This window comes from Salmo salar, chromosome ssa09, assembly GCF_905237065.1.
Source record: "Salmo salar chromosome ssa09, Ssal_v3.1, whole genome shotgun sequence".
Taxonomy (NCBI): domain Eukaryota; kingdom Metazoa; phylum Chordata; class Actinopteri; order Salmoniformes; family Salmonidae; genus Salmo; species Salmo salar.
Window position 1 is genome coordinate 7,556,338 of NC_059450.1, and position 17,527 is coordinate 7,573,864.

General features: G+C 43.9%; 1 protein-coding gene and 1 long non-coding RNA gene across 2 annotated transcripts in view; one reads left to right on the forward strand and one right to left on the reverse strand.

The window, feature by feature from the left end:
- Nucleotides 1–1,272: 1,272 nt before the first annotated feature.
- The window catches only part of LOC106610666 (uncharacterized), a 62,393-nt gene continuing 46,138 nt past the window's right edge, over nt 1,273–17,527 (forward strand). The window contains exon 1 of the long non-coding RNA XR_001329946.2: nt 1,273–1,401. This is a non-coding gene — a long non-coding RNA (uncharacterized lncRNA). The remainder of the gene's footprint in view (nt 1,402–17,527) is intronic.
- On the reverse strand, nt 2,697–11,876 carry ythdf2 (YTH N6-methyladenosine RNA binding protein F2). The gene is made up of 6 exons (XM_014210108.2): nt 11,657–11,876; nt 11,410–11,434; nt 9,984–10,060; nt 7,736–9,364; nt 5,456–5,524; nt 2,697–3,911 (listed from the first exon to the last, which is right to left on the reverse strand). The coding sequence occupies exons 1-6, from the start codon at nt 11,681–11,683 to the stop codon at nt 3,888–3,890; spliced, it is 1,851 nt and encodes a 616-aa protein (XP_014065583.1). The 5' UTR covers nt 11,684–11,876; the 3' UTR covers nt 2,697–3,887.

Genomic DNA, 17,527 nt, shown 5'->3' on the forward strand with positions numbered 1-17,527 from the left:
CTCTACAGCTTCCGTCCAAAAACAAATCCTGTGAAATAACAACACATACTGTTACATACTGAGTTACTGCAGCGAATCCCAAACTCGGTCCTCGGGACACCAAGGGTGCACGTTTGGGTTTTTGGCCTAACACTACACAGCTGATTCAAATGATCAAAGCTTGATGATTAGTATTTATTTGAATTAGTGGTGTAGTGCTAGGGCAAAAACCAAAATGTGCAACCCTTGGGGTCCCAAGGTCAGAGTTTGGGAAACCCTGAGTTACTGGTTAGTTACAGGTGACTAGCTTTGCTAATGAACTAGCTACTTTGGTCTTGGTGCGCATGACCAGAATGACACATTGATGAACCACCAAACCACACCCCATTTCTGTTCGAAAATTGAGTAAGAGGACTGCTTTTTGTGCCCAAAAGTCAACCGTTAAAGCTAATTTCCTGCAATTCTACACATTTTGCCAATGCTTATGACATGTTCGTATGCTATCTGGGGGGCCCCAGACCTCCAGGGGATTTTAAGTATTTTTGGGGCGGCCGAATCGACCTGTTCTAAATATTGGGGGGGGGGGGAAGAACATGTCCCCACATCCCCTGTGACAATTTTGCCTATGATTTGAAGCCCAGGGCGCGTTCGAGTGGTAAGGCTAAAGCAACCGACTATAGACGAAAGTCGAGGAGTGAAGTTGGGGGAGGTGCATCTGCGACGAAAGTCGTCGTTATCCAACAGCAAGGATCAGACCATCATGGCAGTGTTGCCATTGTTTATACAAGTTTTCTTTATAATAATAATAATCATCTCTCTAACCCACTTATCAAAGCTTCACAAACTGAAATTGAATGTGTAGATGTATGTGTAAAAACGGTCCTCTTTCTCAATTTTCGAACAGAAATGGGGTGTGGTTTGGCGGTTCATCGTTGCGTCATTCTGGTCATGCTCGTCGCGACCGTAGTAGCTCGTTCAATCACTTAAAAAAAAAAAAATTAAGTTCATGCAGTCGACATGTAGGCACATCGGACAAATTTGTGCCCCATAATGCAACACTTTTAAAGGCGGTGTCACATCGAGTCACCGACCTGACAAAACTGATTTGCTTGAACGTGCCCCCATTCTTAGCCTACAAAAAAAAAATCAAGAACTACCACTTTCCTAACGTATTATCCTGCCGCGTTCACGTTGAATAACTCGGGAGCGCGGAGTTAAAATGAACCAAAGTTATATGCGTAGAGCTTCCTATCGGGTGATTCTGGTACCTCCCAAGTGGGAAACTCTGGATTTGACTCTTACACCCAGGTTAGCAAGTCGGAAATGTCAGTTTCAAACATTACGTGAACACGGCACTACTGCGCAATGATTCCGTGGTAGCAAACCATTCACGTAAACGCATGAGATCAGGCGACTTGCGAGGTTAGTGAATATGCTCTTGTACCCAATTTTCTTTTAACATAAACAATGCACACAAAGGCCGTGGTTACGGACCGTTCCAATTCAGATCTCATGACAAGTTATTTTACCAATAATTGGACAAAAGATCTGAATTGGGCTGCTAAATAGGCTACATCAGGAAGTGTTAAAGGCTAGAAGCATAATCCGACCCGTGAGCTGAATGGATGGGTCGGTGAGGTATCGCTCCTCTGACAAAGAGGAGTCTTGATTTTCAGATTCATCACCAGTATGTGTTGAGGACACCTACATGATGGGACTCGCATTGAGAATACATTTAGTGACAATAGACAAAATATTTATCAAAAATAATTGGTATGCAAAACCTATAGAAGGAAGATTACTTCACTGGAGGTAAAAAAAATGATCTAACACTGTCAAATTCATTCCACAGACGGCTGGGTATTTGTGGGTTTTCACTCCACCCTTGTCCTTGATGGATGAATTAAAGGTCACTAATTAGTAAGGAACTCCCCTCACTTGGTTGTCTTGACACTCGGCCAGCCGTGGAATGAGTTTGACACCCTTGATCTAACACATAGGTTGGAGAGCACTTGGTCTTTTACCTTTTTGAACTGACATCTGGGTCTTTAACACTGTCAGAATAGTTTTCACATCATTTGAGTATGGTAATCATTGATCTAACATGTTTTGATAAGCAAGACTTCCAGCAGGCCAATGTTTTACAGGTCAAATTTGACAGATCAGTGATAACGTCAAGGTAAGACTGATTCATTTTCAGTGTTTGAAGTAATATAATTATGGCTAAATGAGAACTCATTTCAAGGGCCATAATGTGAGTGATGAGTTAAACGTAGCATACTGATGATCCTAAACAAAGTCCGGGTGACCCTGCACTTAAGGGAATTCAAGATACGGAAAGCATGTTTCTCATGTCTGTGCTAATGCAATACACCGGTTGTTTTTCTAATATATACAACAGCAAGACGGCATCATAAAATAAGCCTACATCTTCAGCATTGCCAATTACAATATCCAAATCTCCCTCGACTGAAATACCCAAAATGTAGGCTGAAATTCACTCCACTGCCTCCAGTTACATACTTGACAGTGACCCGAGTTGTAGTAGTTACAGATGCAGAGTTGAGCACAATGACAAGATCACAACAAGTATGACAACAGCAGCACATAGAAAACACCTACAGATACCACTCAAGATTCTACTGGCCTAATACATGAACACTGTCCTTACCAAAAAACCCCATAGCTTAGTTTCAAGAAGAGAAAATAGCAAGCTGGACTTTTGAGGAGCATCTTTATTATGCCACAGATAAAAGCCAGTCGTTTTTGAAAGAGGACCTTATTTTTTTTCACCAACATTGACATTCTGCAAGGGTAGTGGTGGTGTTATGGTTGAGCAGCCAGCAGGGGAGGGGAAAGAAGGGGGGACATTGTGGATGGGATAAAGGTGGTTAGTGGTGCAAGAGGGGTGTTTGGGGTAGAATTAAGTGCGAGGGTATAGGGCTTAATTACCAAGTAATAAAACATTCATTTACCCTTAAATACAGAAAAAGGAAGCACACAGCATGACAAGAAGTGCTTACAGTAAAACGAGGGGAACGCACATGTTCTTGCTGAGTATACCACATTTATTACTTTGAACTGATTAATAGAAAGAGTTGGGGCGAGGCCACTTTGTCAGCGCGGTCTTTAAGAAGACGGAAGGGGAGGAAGAAACAAAAATGGCAAGAGAAAAGCAACATTACTGAACAGGTCCAAGAAAGAGGACTGGAAACAGGGCCCGTTTTGTACAATTGTACACTATAAAATAATTATACAATGACCAAGGCTCTAAACGTAATAATGTTTTTACTTTCAATTCCCCCAAACCTTACCCCCCAAAAAACAGGGTCATCTCGAACATTCATTTCAGTTCTCCTTTTTTTATGACAGAAGCATTGGAAACAAACTCCTTGCAGGGTGAGATGACAGTACCCACAACGACAAATATCCACTGAAGAGACCCCGTCTGCGTCCTGATTGGATCCATTAATCTTCCACAGGATGGAGGGGTTTACTAAGAAATTAAACAAATGGCCCGCCTTGACTTTCGGGCACTAATAGTAGCCGACACTAAACATTTCCACTAGAATTTTGCGTAAGAAGAATTACAGACTTGCTCTCGGACTGTAAAAACAGATGATTTTGTAAAAAAGAAAAAGCATATGTAGTGGAATGGGGTTGGGCAAAAGAGATTCACCTAAGGATGCTATGCATTATGTTGTAGTCCTATGAATAATAATTTATTTTACTACAAGTTCGAAGTAAGTCTTTTAAAGTAAAAAGAAATCAAGAAAGTCTTCATTTAGTCGTTTTTTTTTTGTCCTTGGTTAATTTCCCCCCTCCATTTTGCATTTCTTGAAAGATCTGAATGTGAGATGGGGTGGAAAGTGGGGGATATTGCAGTCTTTTGCCCAAAGCAGTAACTGTTACTTGACACGTCCTTGGCGCTCCTGTGGGACACAAAGAGAAAAGAAGAGTTCAGTTTGGGGACTCACATCAAAACACAACACACACTTCAGAGATTTTGGGGCTTTTCAGAATGTTGTAGATCCAATTTTAATGTAACCTGTGGGCATAATTATTATACTCCATCAATGGATTTAAGAGAGGGGAGTTTGTCAATCTTTAAGTTTAAAAGCAAGCCACATGTCTGCTGGTGCCGAGCATCTCCTTACCACCAGGTCCCACCAAGTAGTTCTACAACATGCAGTTCTGATCACCTTTTCAGACATTTGCAATAATCCTCCACAGCAAGACATGGAACATTTGTCCTCATTCAGTAAAGGGCACATTGAGCACAAAATGTCAAAGTACATCTGCATTTTGATCATTTGAGAGAAAGGGAATTTAACTTGATGAAATGTCCTGATTCCAAAACAAAGGTGGCTGTCTAACAGGAAAACAGTAGGTTTTTAGACGCTAGACTGGAAGTGTAATTTTTTGCCAGCGTGAGCAGAAAGCGAGAAACTTGTGTCCTCGGGCATTATCCATGCATAGAATTCTTGAAAATAAAAACAGAATTGTCATTGGAATGAGTGTCTCACACTACAAAAAGTTACACATCTAGCGTAGCAGGCCTGTTAGGCTGGGTTTACTCGCCACTTGTTCTCCAGTGCAAAATGTCACTGACGTGTCTGTAAAGTTACTAATTCTGGCATACCCCAAAATCTCTGCAGTGTATAGTGAAATGTTATTTTAAATACATAAAACTTTTATTTATTCAGGGGAGCCCAATTGAGACCATGGCCTCATTCTCAATGGCGCCCCGAGTAAACATTTCCACAAACAGGGTGAAAAATTAACATTACAAATAAAATACAAATTAAACAAAGCACAACTTCAACAAATACACTAGAATCGAGAATGAATTCACTGAGGATTTGAGTTAACACCAGAATCCTAAAAATTGCCCTAGCAACACCAGGGAATCGAGATGCAAGGAATTTTATAGGTTATTCCGACAATGGACGGCACTAAAATGAAAGGATTTCCCTAAATTGGTCACAAACAGAGGGACCTCAGAGTTAAACAAAGCGGGTTTGGTAGCTCATTTGTATACGTTAGCAACGAAGTTAGGTACACTGAACAAAAATATCAAACGCAACATGTACAGTGTTGGTCCCATTTTTCATGAGCTGAAATAAAAGATTTAAGATACTTTCAATATGCACCAAAACCTTATTGCTCTCAAATGTTCTGCACAAATGTGTTTACGTCGCTGTTAGTGAGCAATTCTTTGCCAAGATAAATCAATCCACTTGACAGGTGTGGTATATCAAGAAGCTGATTAACCTCAGCAGGATTGGAGTCGTTAAGTGCCTTGCTCAAAGGCACAGCCATCACCTAGTCAGCTCGGGGATTCAAACCAGCAACCTTTCGGTTACTGGCCCAACGCTCTTAACCACTAGGCTACCTGGCCTAATAAAGTATAAATCCATACAAAAAGGTTGGTCCAAGAGAACGAGGGGTAGGTGGGAGCGCTAGGGCATGTTACCTGAAGTCTGTAATGACTCCTGCTGGGGTTTGGGTTGCTGGGGTACGGCTCGCTTCCCTGGACCTCCACCTGGTAACACAAAACACCAGGCTTTAGTTTGGAACAAAACAGGAAGGATGTGAGGCCTCAATCGATCTCAGGCATACATGCATCAACTTAACGAACTTACAAAAATGGACTTTGCAGTCTCAAAGTGGATGGATGAAAAATGTGTCAACTATAATCGCTCTCTAAAACAATCTTTTGTTTCATTGTTACGTTACACAGCAAGGATCATTCATCATTTGAGTTGTCAGTATATCACCTTCCTAGCGCACATGACGCTCAGCTCTACTCTGAAGCCTGAACCTAAGTGCATGTTGATTTTCCATCAATACCAGTCAGTAGTCAGTGGTTATCACCAATCTGGATCAACATGTAAGCCACAAAACTATGATTAACACGCATCTCTTGTTTTTCTAGTTAAGTGGAAGCTATAGTTAATTCATTGATAAAATACCAGTTATACATTGATCTTTGACAACTAGTAAATATTGAGTCTTTTCCCAATATTTACAGGGGAGTTTCCCTGAGAAATACACCCAGGTGCAGAGCAGTTTCCTTGCGGCAGTAAATAATGCAGACTGTTTTGCACACATAGCCTCAGTCATGCAATGTGAAGTTACTGATGGGAAAGGACTCTACGCCTCAAGTTCCAAAATAAAATGTTATTACAGAGCACCATGTAAGGAAGCATGATTTGTGTTTCAGCAAAATAAGCTTGAAGGAAACAAGGCAGAATGTAAATTTGCAACATATTGTTGCCACAGCAGACAGGACTGTCTAATATAACCCAAAAACTAGGCCTATGTTTTGATGTAAAGAAAGCTGCATCTGCATCTCAGACCTGACAAACAAGCACTGTAGTCAGTATGACAAAACAGGGTCAGTAATAGTGTTACAGAACTACAGTGAGTGTACCCCTTTCTGACAATCTATTATGATATACACAGTTTGGCAATGAGTCAGAAATTGAGCTAGCCTATAGGGCCGTCAAATTCAAATCTGTACCTCAAAGCCAGTTCCACTGCTTTCCCCCCCATTCCTCCCTTCTAACCAGGAACTGATTTAGATATGGGACACCAGGTGGGTGCAACAAATTACTAGGTGTAAAAAATATATATATATAAAAAAAACTTTCAAAAACTGTAGTACTCCAGACCTTGTAGGATAAGATTTGAATATGCCATCATCCTACTTACACTGCTTTTGATAACATGGCCTTCAATATATCATCTTCAAAACAAGTTGTCGCACTGCTGTGAGTGGAAGTCATCAACATTAGTACATTGAGCAAGCATTTGTTCCCAACATCACAAAGGATTAACATATATTATTTGTATTCTTTTTTTTTTAATTGAACCTTTATTTAACTAGGCAAGTCAGTTAAGAACAAAATCTTATTTACAATATACGGCCTACCCCGGACCAATTGTGCGGGGTAGTGGCAGGGACTGTAGTGGCACCTCTTGCACTGAGATGCAGTGCCATAGACCACTGCGCCACTCGGGAGCCCATGGCCATTTAGACTGAAGGGCCAATGTAAACATGCATTTCATATGTGAATAGAAGCCTTTGTAAAAGACAGAGCATAATAATGAATATTCTAATTATTTTGGGAGTCAATAGAAAAGGTCAACAACAAAATGCATTTTGGTGGGCACAAGGGTGACTGCTGGCATTTAGCATTTGGTTTACTTGATTCTTGCAAAAACCTTTCTGCTCCCCCTTTTTAAGTTGTATATAATGGGCAGTGGCCTTACTGGCCTAGAGCATTGGTTTGGTGAGCCAAGCATCTGAACCATTTCCTAAATAACTTCAGAAACCCCATCTCAAAGAGGGCATAATTTTCAACTGTAAATGCCTATGCAAAAGTAATCAATTCCTAATAACATTTCCGACAACAAAAATGTGACATTGCTCATTGATTAAATATACCGAATTGGAAATATACATTCAATACAGACACTACTGATCAACACTAGTCAGCATTTATTGAATATATATATACAATTTACTGTATTTTGTTCATGGCATATCTACATTTTCTGTTGGAATGGCACATTGTAAGATTAACACATACATAATGACTGATGAGCTACATCAACTTAATACCCAACAGAATTTTAGCTCTCCAGATGCTCTCAGAACCCTCACACACACACACACACCTCCCCCCATCACACAACCCAAGGTGTAGGCCTATGCATTTCCCCAGGTGGGTGGAGGGTAGGCCGTTACCTTTTTCACACACTCCTCCTCCTCCTGGCGCTTCTCGTAGTGGGAGAAGTCGTCGAAAATGGAGGTGGTGTGCTTGTAGCCGGCGATGATCTTCAGCACCTGCCGTGCCTTGTCCAGGGGCACCTCCTGCGTGTCCCGCGAGTTGGTCACTGGCTTGTTCTCATTGTTCTCCAGGCGGATGTGCCGTAGCTGGCTGTTGGGAACGTCCTTAACAAAGATCCAGCGCACGTCAAAGCGCCCCTTCCACTTGTCCTGCGACCACACACCGGCGCAGGTGTTGTAGTCCACGGGCGAGCGCATCTCCGCCACGCCGCAGAAGTGGCCACTGCCGTTGACGCTGAAGAGCAGGTAGAGGGGGCCCTTAGCACCCAGCGAGCGATAGGCGGCGTCCAGCCGCTTATTGCCGTGCTCTGTGCTACACCAGATGTTGTACTTGATGGAGCGGTGGATGTCGTCCTCAGAGTAGCTCTTGATGATGAACACACGCCCCTGCTTGGGGTTCCAGTCAAAGTCCTTGGGGTTGTAGTTGTTGACCAGGCGCAGCTTCTCCAGCACCGGGTGGGGCTCCGAAGGTACCGGTACCCCGCCCACGCCAGAGTTGGGGGGAGACTGCCCCACCCCGCCATCCCCAAAGCCATTAGCGCGGTTCCGTGGAGGGACCCAGCGAGTGGGCTGAGTGGTGGGCGGGGGGCCCTGGGAGACCTGCAGCTGCCCCCCCATGCCCTGCTGCCCGTTCGGGGGAAACTGGTGCTGCCCAAGCTGGGCCAAAGGGGCCACCAACTGTCCGTTGCTGAGCTGTAGTTGTGGGGTCCCTCCGGCCATGGTGCCGGGCTGAGGGGAGGCCTGGTTTGGCGGCTGCCCATTGCTGGGGATAGGCGCATGCTGTGGGGTGGACGCTTTAGGCATGTTCCCCTTGTTGTCCCAAGTGCCGATGTCCATGTTGTGTTTGATGGGCGGAGGGGGCAGGTTGGTACCCGCTATGCCCCCTTTGGTTTTCAGCTTGGGCTGAGGCTTGGCAGGCTTGCCAGCAATGTCTGCCCAGGATGCGGGTTTGGCGGGGGCAATGGGGGGCAGTGGCATGCTGGGAGCTCCACCAGACACCTGGCTGTGGCCCAGGGGTCCCCCAGGGAGGCCAGAGCCCACGACCTTGGGCGCCCCCATGTCCCCAGCACCACCGCCAATCTTAAGCCCCGCCAAGCTGTCCAAGCTGTTCATGCCGGGGGCCTTGTTGAGGGGCTCGTTCTGGGTGAAGGGGGACTGTCCGTCAATCATGGCGCCCCCTAGCGAGCTGGGCGCGTAGGCGTAGCTGCTGCTGTAGCCAGAGCTCTGCGTGGACTGTCCCTGAGAGCTGTTGTTGCCCCAGGCTGAGAAGTCGATGCCACTGGGGAAGAAGTTAAAGCCGTGCTGGCCCAGGAAGGGGTTGCTGCCCAGCGGGCCGGGTTGGCTGAACATGGCGTCGGGCAGGAAGTGGTGCTCCCCGTTGCTCAGCTGTCCATACGAGGCCAGGTAAGGCATGGGGGGGTCGCCGCCGGTGGACCATGCTGCCTCGTTCAGGGAGTACGAGAATCCTATGGAAGGGCTGTAGTAACTTGGCATGTAGGAGTCTGACATGGCCGTATACGCATTGCTCTGGGAAGAGAAGAACACTAGTTAGACTGCTGACTGTATTTCAATCATTACATCCTTTTCTGAATCTCCCTCAGCCTCTGCCTAGACTAGGACAACTGGCCATTTTCACACCAGTGAACTGCTTTATGAAGAGAAACAGTGGCATTGCTACGCAACAAAAGGATGCAGCATTCCTTTGACTGGAGGAATACAGGCTCCATTATTTCCATTGTGGCCCACTTTTCTGGGAAGTGCCCACTCTACCAATGATAGATGCCAACCGAGGCCGTTACGACAAGATGAATGGCAGCTTAATTATGAATTGGAATTCTAGGCAAATGGACTACGTAGTAAACTGGGAGAGAAGAGTCTTCATGCTAAATGCCCTGGATCGGACACATGATGAATTGCAACAGTATAAAAGTAATTTACTGTAAAGGTATACAGCAAAATATCCCTGTTTTGCATGTTTACCATCGTAATCTATGAGTCAGAGCTTGTTGATCATCCTGATAATTTCTATTAAAACTGAGGCGGTTTTAAAATGCTACTTGAACAAATGCTATGAATAAGGCAGCGTAAGCAGGCAAATGTTAGGAGCAGTGTGTGGCCTAGTAAAACTGATAGAAGTGGTACTCACCTGTCTGGCCTGAGTGTTCAGGTAAGGCTCAAACTCATCATTCAAAGTATCCTTTTGGGTCACAGCTCCGTTTTGCACTGGAAAAAGAGTAGGCAGCAATGTAAGACATCTGGATATATCTGTTTGCATGAGGTGGAAATAGTTACAACTAGTCATAGGCCTACATATTTGTGGCTGGTGGTGAGTAGGATGACAATAAGAATCAGGAAGTCCTTACATTTAATAATACATCTCTAGTATGGCACACCTTTAGTTCACTGCCACAAATTGCACAATATGCTGTTTTAATGCACTGAAATGGGTAGCATTGGATTGGTTGAGTTGGACAACAGTTGTCTTTCATGTTGGCTAGACCTATAGCTACTGTCCCACCTTTAAAACAAGTAACTGTAGGCCATAGGCATCGGGTTGTATCAGGTGCTGCGGTATATGTTAGATATATAGAATCTGTCAAAAAATAACGTAACTGCAGGACTATCGCTACATGCGAAACGGCCTGTTTATTACAGTGTATCAGTTGTATAAGTATCTTGACAGCCACCAATGGGAATGGAAATAGGCGATGAGGTGCTGCTGTACTATATTGTTTCTAGCTGCAATTTTGGACGAACAAACTCAATCGATTGGTATTTAACATCAGTGATCGGGGTCATGACATAACTTTAACTTGTGTCCGACGTGTGTCAGTTCGCCCTGACATGAGCAGAATCTGAAAAGGAACAGCCAAACTGGAAAACAGGCCTGGCTAGTAAACAAAGTTGCCTCAAAATATTGAACTAAAACATTTAAACTTAAATGGTACGGTGAGAACAGCATGCTACGCTACTGGTACGGTGAGAACAGCATGCTCGAAGACGTGTCATTGGCAGGCAATTCACGAGCGCGAAGAATCCTTTAAATCGCGTGGTTAGCCAGCTAGCGTTAAGGAAATACAAGGAACAACCGGTTTAGTTTGCGTGGAAGGTTCCAATGAATAAGGTAGTCGCTAGCACTTAACCAACGCTCAAGTTAGCCACTAGCTAGCTGTCTGACTTGGGAAATGTATAGCGAGCTAGTTTGCAAATGTAGAGTTATCCCAGTTAGGTAGCACAATCTAACTACCAAGCTAGCCAGGCTAACTAGCGAACGTTCAAGCTAGCGCGGACGGATTTCATCAAAATACAAAATTGTGTATTAGCACAACTGACAGTAAATGTAATAAAACTAAAATATTAGCTAAGTAAGTACTACCAACTTATCGGAAATTTGTTCACATGTCCAATCAACTATAGAAGCGAAATTGGCACTTTGGTGATACTGGCCTGCTATCTGGCTGGCTAGCGAGCCATCATCACATTTGCCCACGCAGAAGAGGGTTTCCGTACACACCACACGAAAAAAGATCCGCATACAGAGCCAGCAAACTTGTCATGTTACGATGACTTACCTTTGTTTCCTTGGCCTTTCGGTCTCTGGATTGGGTCCAGGTGATTCATGAAGGTTTGATTTATGAGAAGAGAGGAAGGGAAAAATAAATGAAGAAATGTATATTCACCAGTCAGTCCTTTAGCAGGTGGTCAGGCCTACTGCACTACAGAGAGTCACTGCCTCTGGAACAAGCTAACGTTATCCTAACTAGCTACGTCTCGATGGAAATTTGGTCTCGTAAATATTCAGAAGGTGACTCTCTTTACCTGTTCAAGAAGGCTGCTGGCTGACATGTCTTTCTCCCTGGAGCCTTTTTGTATTTTAATTCGTTTTTAATTTAAGTGGGAGGGTATATGAAATGTCTATTTGAGAGTTAGCCAAGTGCCCCTGTCTCTCTACAGAGCTTAGAATCTACACAATGGCGGGCTGCAGCTCTCAGCGCCGAGCGACATCTCAACATGGCTGAGAGGCCGGGTTTTTCCGATAGCGTTTATTTATGACGGAAATGCGCCCCTTAACGGCATGGAGGAACTATATTATGCAGGTAGGCTTTTAAAATAGGCTATTGGACATATTGTTATAATACAGTCGTCGGCAAAAGTTTTGAGAATGACACAAATATTAATTTTCAAAGTTTGCTACTTCAGTGTCTTTAGATATTTTTGTCAGATGTTACTATGGAATACTGAAGTATAATCACAAGTATTTCATAAGTGTTAAAGGCTTTTATTGACAATTACAAGTTGACATTAGCCGGCACAGAAAGAAAAAAAAATGTATGAAATGTATGCATTCACTACTGTAAGTCGCTCTGGATAAGAGCGTCTGCTAAATGACGTAAATGTAAAATGTAATATTTGCAGTGTTGACCCTTCTTTTTTAAGACCTCTGCAATCCGCCCTGGCATGCTGTCAATTAACTTCTGGGCCACATCCTGACTGATGGCAGCCCATTCTTGCATAATCAATGCTTGGAGTTTGTCAGAATTTGCGGGGTTTTGTTTGTCCACTCGCCTCTTGAGGATTGACCACAAGTTCTCAATGGGATTAAGGTCTGGGGGGTTTCCTGGTCATGGACCCAAAATATCGATGTTTTGTTCCCCGAGCCACTTAGTCATCACTTTTGCCTTATGACAAGGTGGTCCATCATGCTGGAAAAGGCATTGTTCGTCACCAAACTGTTCCTGGATGGTTGGGAGAAGTTGTTCTCGGAGGATGTGTTGGTACCATTCTTTATTCATGGCTGTGTTCTTAGGCAAAATTGTGAGTGAGCCCACTCCCTTGGCTGAGAACCAACCCCACACATGAATGGTCTCAGGATGCTTTACGGTTGGCATGACACAGGACTGATGGTAGCGCTCACCTCGTCTTCTCTAGACAAGCTTTTTTTCCGGATGCCCCAAACAATCGGAAAGGGGATTCATCAGAGAAAAAGACTTTACCCCAGTCCTCAGCATTCCAATCCCTGTACTTTTTGCAGAATATCAGTCTGTCCCTGATGTTCTGAGAGAGAGAGAGAGAGAGAGAGAGAGAGAAAAAAAAACACTTTTTGGCTAGTTGAGGATTTGATGATTTGTTGTTTTAATTTATCTTTGTTTGTGTTTCAGCCTGTCCTCCTGAGGTACTCCACCCTACCTAGGTCCTGGAGAAGGGAAAAGGTAGATCTGCCCATGGGTGTACATTCCCACGTAGATAACCCATTGTTTTGTACACTAGGTTAGCCGGGCGGGTGTCACCCTTGTATTTTCTTGGAACCAGGTAGGACAGTGGGTTAGGGTGTAGAGTGTGTTAAGAAGGATTAGTTGTGTAGAAGAGGAGGGACCTTTTGTTTATTTTCATTACTTGGACCCCGATCCCAAACATTCTCTTCTCTTACCTTCCCTGGTTTTATTTACTATTTTCCCTGGGTGTTTTATGTTGTTTGCTTAATTACTTTACTAAACATCCCCCGAGGGCTAACATTGAGTTCTGGTTATTTCCGCTCATTACACCCCACATTTCTTCCCCATCCATCTAGTTTACCTTGTGTGCGTAGGGACAAGCATTTACGTCTCCTCCTCAGACGAACTTCACCCGAGGGGAGAACGTAACACTCATCTAGAAGTGACAAAAGCATGGATTAACTTTTCTGCATAATTTCTGGGCAGAAAGTCTGTCCTTGAAATAGTCTTGATATGTTCATCAAAAGAGAGATCAGGGTCCAGAGTAACGCAGAGGTCCTTCACAGTTTTATTTTTGACGACTGTACAACCATCAAGATTAATTGTCAGATCCAACAGGAGATCTCTTTGTTTCTTGGGACCTAGAACTAGCATCTTTGTTTTGTTCGAGTTTAAAAGTTGAACATTTGGCGTTATCCACTTCCTTGTATCTGAGACACAGGCTTCTAGGGAGGGTAATTCTGGGGCTTCACCACGTTTTATTGAAATGTACAGCAGTGTATCGTCCGCATAGCAGTGAAAGTTAACATGTTTCCGAATGACATCACCAAGAGGTAAAATATATAGTGAAAACAATAGTGGTCCTAAAACAGAACCTTGAGGAACACAAACGTACAGTATATTTGTCAGAGGATAAAACATCCACAGAGACAAACTGATATCTAAAGCAGGCCAGAACTTGTCCGTGTAGACCAATTTGGATTTCCAGTCTCTCCAAAAGAATGTCATGATCGATGGTGTCAAAAGCAGCACTAAGGTCTAGGAGCACGAGGACAGATGCAGAGCCTTGGTCTGACGCAATTAAAAGGTAATTGACCACCTTCACGAGTGCAGTCTCAGTGCTATGATGGGGTCTAAACCAGACTGGAGCGTTTTGAATACATTGTTTGTCTTCAGGAAGGCAGTGAAGTTGCTACGCAACAGCTTTTTCAATTTTTTATGAGAGGAATGGGAGATTTGATATAGGCCGATAGTTTTTAAAATATTTTCTGGGTCAAGGTTTGGCTTTTTCAAGAGGCTTTATTACTGCCACTTTTAGTGAGTTTGGTACACATCCGGTGGATAGGGAGCTGTTTATTATGTTCAACATAGGAGGGCCAAGCACAGGAAGCAGCTCTTTTAGTTGGAATAGGGTCCAGTATGAAGCTTGAAGGTTTAGAGGCCATTACTATTTTCATGAATGTGTCAAGAGATATTGGATTTAAAAACTCCCTTGATCCTAGGTCCTGGTAGTGTTGTGCAGCTTTGGAGAAATACGCAGATTTAAAAAGGAGTCCGTAATTTGCTTTCTAATGATCATGATATTTTTGTTAATGAAGTGCTGAAGTGAAAGCCATCCAATGCTTTTTAGTTAGCTTTGTGATAGTATCAACAATACATGTAGGATTGTTCTTAATCTCCTCAATTAAGTTGGAAAAATAGGATGAACGAGCAGCAGCGAGGGTTCTTCGATATTGTACGGTATTGTCTTTCCAAACTAGTCGGAAGACTTCCAGTTTGGTGGAGCGCCATTTCCGCTCCAATTTTCTGGAAGCTTGCTTCAGGGCTCGGGTATTTTCTGTATACCAGGGAGCTAGTTTCTTATGACAAATGTTTTTTGTTTTTAGGGGTGCGACTGTATCTACGGTATTACTCAAGGTTAAATTTAGTTTCTCAGTTAGGTGGTTAACCGATTTTTGTACTCCGACATCCTTGGGTAGGTAGAGGGAGTCTGGAAGGGCATCTAGGAATCTTTGGGTTGCCCTGGAATTTATAACACAGCTTTTGATGATTCTTGGTTGGGGTCTAAACAGATTATTTGTTGTGATTGCAAACATAATAAATTGGTGGTCCGATAGTCCAGGATTATGAGGAAAAACATTCAGATCCACAGTATTTATTCCACGGAACAAACTAGGTCCAGAGTATGACTCTGGCAGTGAGTAGGTCCGGAGACATGTTGGACAAAACCCACTGAGTCGATGATTGATCCGAAAGCCTTTTGGAGTGGTCTGTGGACTTTTCCATATGAATATTAAAGTCACCAACAATTTGAATATTATCTGCCATTATCTGCCAGTGAGGAACGCTGTATACGGCCCAGGAGGTCTGTAAACAGGAGCTATAAAAGTGATTGAGTAGGCTGCATAGATTTCATGACTAGAAGCTCAAAAGATGAATGCAGTCTTTAAATGTTTTTTATTGAAATTTGCTATCGTAAATGTTAGCAACACCTCCACCTTTACGGGTTACGTGGGGGATGTGGTCACTAGTGTAACCAGGAGGAGAGGCCTCGTTTAACACAGTAAATTCATCAGGCTTAAGCCATGTTTCAGTCAGTCCAATCACATCAAGATTATGATCAGTGATTATTTAATTTATTATAACTGCCTTGGAAGTGAGGGAACTAACATTAAGTAGCCCTATTTTGAGATGTGAGATATCACAATCTCTTTCAATAATGACAGGAATGGAGGAGGTCTTTATTCCAGTGAGATTGCTAAGGCGAACACCGCCATGTTTAGTTTTGCCCAATCTAGATCGAGGCACAGACACGGTCTCAATGGGGATAGCTGAGCTGACTACAGTGACTGTGCTAGTGGCAGACTCCACTAAGCTGGCAGGCTGACTAACAGCCTGCTGCCTTGCCTGCACCCTCTCTCATTGTGGAGTTAGGAGGCCCCAACTTAAAAGTGTGGGCCCTCCTCTATAACCATTGAGTACATTTTACACTAATGTACTCAATGGTGCTCCATTTCTGAAAAGATTGCACATGCTCAAAAACTTGGCGCATGCCGTACATGTTTCCCGTTATAAATCAGACCTGTAGTAAAACTGTGCATGTGAACGAGCATTATAATGCCGTGTTCAAGTGCTAGTCGGAACTAGGAAACTCAGAAATGTCCAACTTGCTAACTGGTGGCCGTTGAATGCGGCACGTGTATAACTACACTGAACAAAAATATGAATGCAACATGCAACAATTTCAAAGATTTACATTTACAGTTCATATAAGGAAATCAGACAATTGACATTAACTCAATAGGCCCTAATCTATGGATTTTACATTACTGGGAATACAGATATGCATCTGTTGGTCACAAAAAATGGTAGGGGTGTGGATCAATCAAATGTATTTATAAAGCAGATGCCTCAGAAACCCAGCCTAAAAAGCCAAACGGCAAGCAATGCAGATGTAGAAGCATGGTGGCTATGAAAAATTCCCTAGAAAGGCAGGAACCTAGGAAGAAACCTAGAGAGGAACCAGGCTCCGAGGGATGGCCAGGTGGAGATTATAAGAGTACATGGCCATTAAGGCCAGATCATTCTTTAAGATGTTCAAACGTTCATAGATGACCAGCAGGGTCAAATAATAATCACAATGGTTGTAGGGGGTGTAACAGGTCAGCACCTCAGGACTACATGTTGGCTTTTCATAGCTGCGCATTCAGAGGGCGAGACCACAGGAGCGGTAGAGAGGGAGAAGGAGAGAGAGAGGAAGAGAGAGAGGGTTGAAAGTAGCAGGACCGGGGCAAGGTAGCATGTCTGGTGAACAGGTCAGGGTTCCATAGCCACAGACAACAGCAGAAACTGGATCAGCAGCATGACCAGGTGGACTGGGGACAGCCAGGAGTCATCAGGCCAGGTAGTCCTGAGGCATCGTCCTAGGGCTCAGGTCCTCTGGGAGGGTAGAGAGAGAGAGAGAAAGAGAGAGAGATGGTAGAATTAGAGGGAGCCTAGTTAAGTTCACACAGGACACCAGATGAGACAGAAGAATTACACCAGACACTGTGGCCCTGTCCAGCGATACCCCGGACAGGGTCAACCAGGATATAACCCCACCAACATTGCCAAAGCACAGCCCCCACATCACGAGAGGGGTATCAATTGACCACCAACTTACTACCCTGAGACAAGGCTGAGTATAGCCCACGAAGATCTCCATCACACAAGCCTGGGGGGGGGCAAAACCGGACAGGAAGATCACGTCAGTGACTCAACCAACTCAAGACGAGTACAGCAAAAAAGCCTGGCATGATGTGATGCACCACTCCTAGGGGCGGCATGGGAGAGCTCTAGTAAGACAGTGACTCAGAGACAGCAGGGGTGGTTCATCACTCCAGTGCCTTGCCGTTCACCTTGGCACCCCTGGGTCAGACTACACTCAATCATAGGACCTACTGAAGAGATGAGTCTTCAGTAAAGACTTAAAGTTGAG

What these genes read in the sequence shown, in the direction of transcription:
- ythdf2 (XM_014210108.2), bottom strand. Translation starts at nt 11,683, where the DNA reads ATGTCAGCCAGCAGCCTTCTTGAACAG. An exon ending in CCAGCAGCCTTCTTGAACAG is followed by an intron (nt 11,435 to 11,656) that starts GTAAAGAGAGTC and finishes GACCCAATCCAG; the next exon opens with AGACCGAAAGGCCAAGGAAA. An exon ending in GAAAGGCCAAGGAAACAAAG is followed by an intron (nt 10,061 to 11,409) that starts GTAAGTCATCGT and finishes CTCTTTTTCCAG; the next exon opens with TGCAAAACGGAGCTGTGACC.